This window comes from Sus scrofa, chromosome 2 (assembly GCF_000003025.6).
Source record: "Sus scrofa isolate TJ Tabasco breed Duroc chromosome 2, Sscrofa11.1, whole genome shotgun sequence".
Taxonomy (NCBI): domain Eukaryota; kingdom Metazoa; phylum Chordata; class Mammalia; order Artiodactyla; family Suidae; genus Sus; species Sus scrofa.
The window spans coordinates 64,795,106-64,800,717 of record NC_010444.4 but is presented as its reverse complement, the minus strand read 5'-3'; the positions used below and the strand labels follow the sequence as shown (position 1 = coordinate 64,800,717).

The 5,612-nt window shown below is 62.9% G+C and overlaps 1 protein-coding gene across 3 annotated transcripts; it reads right to left on the bottom strand.

Moving 5' to 3' along the window:
• On the bottom strand, nucleotides 519-3,774 carry PTGER1 (prostaglandin E receptor 1). 3 transcript variants are annotated; one of them, XM_021083693.1, is made up of 3 exons: nucleotides 3,412-3,771; nucleotides 1,418-2,388; nucleotides 519-874 (listed from the first exon to the last, which is right to left on the bottom strand). In XM_021083693.1, exons 2-3 carry the CDS (start codon nucleotides 2,366-2,368, stop codon nucleotides 608-610), a joined length of 1,218 nt encoding a protein of 405 aa, XP_020939352.1. In that variant the 5' UTR covers nucleotides 2,369-2,388; nucleotides 3,412-3,771; the 3' UTR covers nucleotides 519-607. The 3 variants fall into 3 exon arrangements, with proteins under 3 accessions (XP_020939352.1, XP_020939351.1, XP_003123421.3); XM_021083692.1 differs by having other exon boundaries at nucleotides 519-2,388; nucleotides 3,412-3,774; XM_003123373.4 differs by having other exon boundaries at nucleotides 1,418-3,771.

Genomic DNA, 5,612 nt, shown 5'->3' with positions numbered 1-5,612 from the left:
GGTGCATTGTCTGTCTCTTCTTGTGCGCAGTAATGGGGGAGGTTCTTGGAAGTGGAGAGAGTTGGAGGAGGCAGATGCAATGGGTGACCAGGGTGTTAGGGAGTGATGGGGAAATGCCCCGGATTATGCTGTGGGGGATCATTTGAAGGAGGCCAAGGGATGGTGGGGACTCAGGCCTGTTACTGTGGTGGGGAACGTGGGCAGGACGCAATGGGAAGGGGCTTGGAACTTTGCTGAGGGGGTTAGAGGCCGGTGACGAACGGTTGCAGGATTTATTCCTGGCGTCCGCAGGGGCAAGAAGCGCCCACCAACCCCCTAGCTCTGCTCGCAGCAGAGCTCCCGCCCCAGGATTGAGATCAGGGCGTCGTGTGCATGCTCCTGCGGCTCTGGCTCTGGGTCTCTTCGCCCCCGCGTGGCAGGTCCAGGTATTGCACACCTTGGAGGCGCACGCAGCGCCACTGCCGCCGCTGCGCGGCCACCAGAGCGCAGCATCCCCGACGGGACACACCGCCCTGGGCTTGTCAGCAAAAAGGCTTTATTCCTCGAAGTCTCTGCACTGTGGACCTGGGGCAGGCCCGGGGTGGTCTGGCTTAGGCCCCGGGGGCGCCTAGAAGTGACTGAGGCCACTGTGCCGAGAGCTGCGCAGCGAGTTGGCCTCCCAGGCGCTCCTGGTGAGGCCCAGCACCGCAGGGCTGCCCTTAGCGCCGGCCCGTGAGGGCAGAAGGCGAAGCAGTTGGCGAAGCACGGCCTGGCGCAGCAGGATGTACACCCAGGGGTCCAGAATCTGGTTCCACGAGGCGAGACGCACGGCCAAAAACAGCAGCCGCTGCAGGGAGCTGGAGCCCCAGCCTGCAATGGCCAGCACCACCAACACCTGGAGGAGAAGACCGTGTGAGCGATAGGCTGGTGTAAGAAAAGGGGACCGGCGAAGGGCTCAGGCAAGAATGCTTGGGAGAGTGTCTGAGAGGAAATGAAGCTGTGAGGAGGGACACAGCATCACGGGGAGGGTAAATACGAGTCTAATTGGAAAGATGAAAGAAGCAGGGGAGGGGTGGGTGGTTGGGGTTGGAGGGCGTGGCAGAAGCAAAGGCCTTCCGCAAGTGTGGGCTCAGGCCAGAAAGAAGTCCCAGGTATCCCAAATGACAGAAGATTGAATGGGAGAAAAGGGAATGATGGTGGAAGTGGCTAGGGAATGAAGGCACCTAGAGGGGTGAGATTGGAGGGGAGGCTTGCCTGGATCAGGGTGAACTATAAAGAAACCCCACGAAAGAGCAAGATCAGGGGTAGGGCCTCTAGGGGGCGGAGCCCTGGCTGGGTCTGGGAGAAAGGACTCCGGTGTCCGGGGATTGAAAGGGGTAGGAGGGGCCACGGAGGTAGCAGGAAGGAGCAGGGTTAGAGGGGCGTGTGCGCCCCTCACCAGCAGGGGGCTCCAGCAGATGCAAGACACCACCATGATGCCCACGAGCTGGCCCACCATCTCCACGTCGTGGGCGCGGGCTCTGCGCCCTGAGCCACGGCCCAGGGAGCCGCCAGGGGCGGTGGAGGCCGAAGCGACGGACGAGGCGGACGAGGCGGAGGCCGAGCGAGGTCCGCGCCCTCCCCAGTGTCTTCGGCTGTCGGGGCCGGAAGCCAGGGAGCACCGTTGAGAGCGGCGGCGCCAGCGGGCACGCAGCAGGGCCAGGCCGCTGAGCGTGTTGCACACGAGCGCGGCGAGCAGCGAGGCCAAGCCGAGGCCGGCGAAGAGGCCGGCGAGCAAGGCCTGGCGCCAGCCTCCTGCCGGGCCCAGACTGATGAAGCACCACGTGCCTGGGTACTGCAGCTCGTAGCGGCCCACGCGCGCCAGCGGCAGCAGCGCCACGGCCAAGGCCACGGCGGCCAGCGCGGCCAGAGCCAGGCGCGCGCGGGCCACCGAGACACGGGCTGCGTGCAGCAGTGGCTTCGTGACGCCCACGCAGCGCTCCACGGCCATGCCGCAGCCCAGCAGCAGCGGGCACAGGCCAAAGAAGACCATGCAGCCGCCCAGGAAGTGGCAGGCGCCGCCGGCCGGCGAACGCCCCGCGGTATACAGGCGTAGCACCAGCGCACCCGGAATCACGTGGCCCGCCAAGTCGGTGGCCAACAGGCTGGCGACGAATAGCAGGAAGGTGGCTGCCGAGCGACGGCGCCGCAGACGACCCGCGGCCTGCGCCAGCAGCGCCAGCGCCAGCACGTTGGACAGGGCGCCCAGCGTCATGGAGAAGATGGGCAGCGCGGGCGATGCGCCTGCCAGGCCCGACACCGGTCCGACGGACGCGTTGGGAGCCCTGGGTGCCGTGCACGTGGTCGCCTCGCCCGCCAGGCTCAGGTTGAGGGGCCCGCAAGGGCTCATGTCAGGTGCCGGGGGTGGGGCTGGGGAGAGGAGAGGACGGGAAGGTGAGGTCCCTCCGTTGGCCTGGGACCAGCCAGAGGACCCATCTCCGAATATCAGGACCCATTTGACCCAGTGGCGTTCTTCTATGGACCCTCTACCCAGGGCAACTCCGGATGACTCTAGCTGCCCCATTCCTGACCCACTCCTCCTCCTCTGCCTCTCACCAGCCCATCTCTTGCTCCCGGCCTCAGTCTGCCCTCACTGCCCCTTCCTCTGTCCACCACAGCTCACCTGCCTTCAGCCCAACCTGTCTCTATCCCTACTTCTGGGCCTTACCCACCCAGCTCTGACACCCCCCTCCTGTTCGGACACCACAGCAAATTCCTGGGCCCTGACCCCATCTGATACCCACTGACCCATTTCTGACCCAGGATGTCATCTGACCCCACTGCCCCATCTCTGACCATCACCGTATCACCTTTACTCCAGTCCCATCCTAGATGCTTACAGCCCCACCTCTGCCATTGTGGGCACATTTCACACTGTCATTTCAGAGCCCCATCTTTGTCCCCATAGTGAAACCTCTGTCCCCATAGATTCATCCCTGTCCCCATAGCTCTTTCTTGTTTCCATAAACCTATCTCTATCCCCTTGGCCACATCTCCATCCCCACAGCCCTGTCCCTACACCCCCATCCCTGTCCCTCACACTCCCGTCTCAGCTCCATTGCTGTCTCTCATCCAGGCCCTACCTCTGACCACAGCTGTCTCACCCTGAATGCCCACAGTTCCAGTCCTGCCAGTTCCATATTCCTGCCCCAGAGGCCTCCAGTCTAGCCCATCACCACCCATTCCTTGATACCCCACTGATGAGGGCTGAGAGGACAAACTGCCTTCTGGGTCATATGGGATGGGAGGCTGGGCAGGAGGTAAGATCAACAGGGACAGACAGATGGGGCTGAGAGTCAAGGAACACAGGAAGGACAGACGGGGGGGAGCCATGGCCCCGTCCCTCAATGCCTTCCTCCCCCACTGGAGATCCTCATGCCCCAGCCTTCTTACCCGGCGCTGCCTGGGACGCAGGGTCCCCATTGCCTGCTGCTCAGCCCCTGTGCCGGTGCCCTGCTGCGCCCGCGGCCCGCTGCGCCCGAGCTCTCCGACAGGCCGCTCCCTCGCTCCCTCCCTCCCTCCTGGGGCGGCTCCTCCACTCCCTGCCTCCTCCCGCTGCCCTCTCTAGCCTCCAGGGGCTGTTCCACCCAGCGCACGCCTGCAGGGGGCCTGGGGTGGCAGAGACCCCCTCTCTGCACTCCTGGCAATGATCAGGGGTCATTCTGGGCCCCAGCTCCCCCCAGGAGGAAGGGGGGCTCTGGGAAGTTGGCCTGGCCCCCATGACCCACTCCCCCTGGTGAGGCGGGAGCAGCCCCCTTCCCCCCCCCCCCCGAGGCGTGGGCCTCTCGCCTGGCTCATTAATAAAGCGGATAAAATCTAAACATTGGAAAATGTGAGTGTCGCCCAGGGCAGGCTGGGGCGGCGTAGGGAGTGCTGCTACCCCCATCAAGGCTGCGAGGTTGGAGGGCTAGCCCTGCTTGGGGACAGCAGCACCCCTTTGCCCTGCCCTTCATAGATGTCGGGTGGGTGGTGGTGCGCAGTGCTCCGGTGGACCAGCTTAGGTCAGGCCTAGTATGACCAGGAGATCTGATCCGCCCATTATTTACACAGGGGCTTAAAGCCCAGGCCAGGGCTGCACAGTCATATCCTGGGGTTGGGGGAGGGAGGCGGGGGGGGGGAGAGGGAGAAGGCTGACCCGGGGCTGGGGAACTAAGAGACCCGGTGATTCTACTCCTGCTTTAGGATGTGGTGCGCACACCCACATCCCAAGCCACCCATAACCACACCTGCAGACACACATACAGCTGCAGCATCGCCTCCTGCCCTGAGAAGTAAGATCACATCCCTGGCGGGCACACACACACTCTCACACATGAGGATACACAACTGTATCCCTTAACACCCTGAGACCCACCACCATCACTGCCTGTTCCCAGCACATCAGCAGCCACATTCCTCAGTGCCTTGGGGTCAGCCCTCATCACACTGAGACAATCTCACCCCCAGCGCCAGAGACACGCCCATAGCTACCACTTCTAACACCCTGAAATACAGCCCCGTGAAAAAGAGACCATCACACCCCTTAGCGCTGAGTCCCACTGAGCACCCTGAGTCACAGCCCCCAACCACACCCCACATCACCTGGAGGTGCCCCCTAACAGTCAGACAGACCCCACAGGTACACAATGCATACACCCAAGACACAAGGAGTCACACCCCCTGGACACCTTGAGATCCAGCCTGTCACCCCTCCCCAATCCTAGCAACAGTGACATTCAGAGACATACATGTTTGCAGCCCTGGACCCTCTGAGATGCAGCCACACTGCTACACTCCACAGAGGCCCTGCCGGCTATAGCCACAGTCTGGGACATAGTCATCTCACCCTGTTCCCTCAACGTAGTCACAAACCACCAACACTCTCAGAGACACAGTCCTACCCGCACAACACCCAGATGCACACAGCCCCTCCCCTTCACCACCTGAGCTATGGGCACAGACACACAAAGCACCCACAGGTACCAAGGGAGGCTAAGTAACCCATCTCACCCAGTGGGTCCTCTCTGCTCCCCCCTTCCCAGGTCCCCTGGAAATGGGGAGGGGGCAGGCTCAGACCTCCCCTCTCAGCTCACCCCAAACATTCCTGCAGGGACTTCTGGCCTGGTTCCCCTAGCTTCAGTCCTCGCTTGCTCTTCCCTCCAGGTCTGGCCAGGGGCCCGCCCCCGCCTGTCCCTGATCCCCCCTCAATCCTTAAGGATGAAGTAGGTTGTCAAAAAAAGCACGCCGGGTTTATGTCCAGCGCAGAGGGTGGTGCGCTGTGAATGCTGGTAGACCCCACACACCCAGAATCAGTTGAGGCTGGGGCTGCATCATGACCCCCCCCCACCCTGTGATAGCCCCTGCCCGCAGCCTCGGGGTGAGGTTCCTCCCCATCAGCACTCACTGGGGCAGGCCTGAGACTCTCTCTGAAGCCTCTCCCCTCTTTCTTCATGCCTCCCTGCCTGGGTGGTCCCCACAGCCTTGGGTTGTACCCAGGACTAGCCAGCCCTTAGCCCTGTGCCCGCTGTTCACATCAGGCTAAGGGGGGGCGGGAAGCCTTGTTCAAGAGAGAGCGAGACTTGCACCCTCAGGAGGCCGAGAAGCTCTGGCCTTGC

Bases quoted from the DNA above. Each gene is read 5' to 3' on its own strand.
- PTGER1 (XM_003123373.4), bottom strand. From the start codon at position 2,542: ATGGGGCAGCTAGAGTCATCCGGAGTTGCCCTGGGTAGAGGGTCCATA. The intron at 875-1,417 runs GTGAGGGGCGCA...CTTCTCCTCCAG, and splicing joins TCTGCTGGAGCCCCCTGCTG to GTGTTGGTGGTGCTGGCCAT.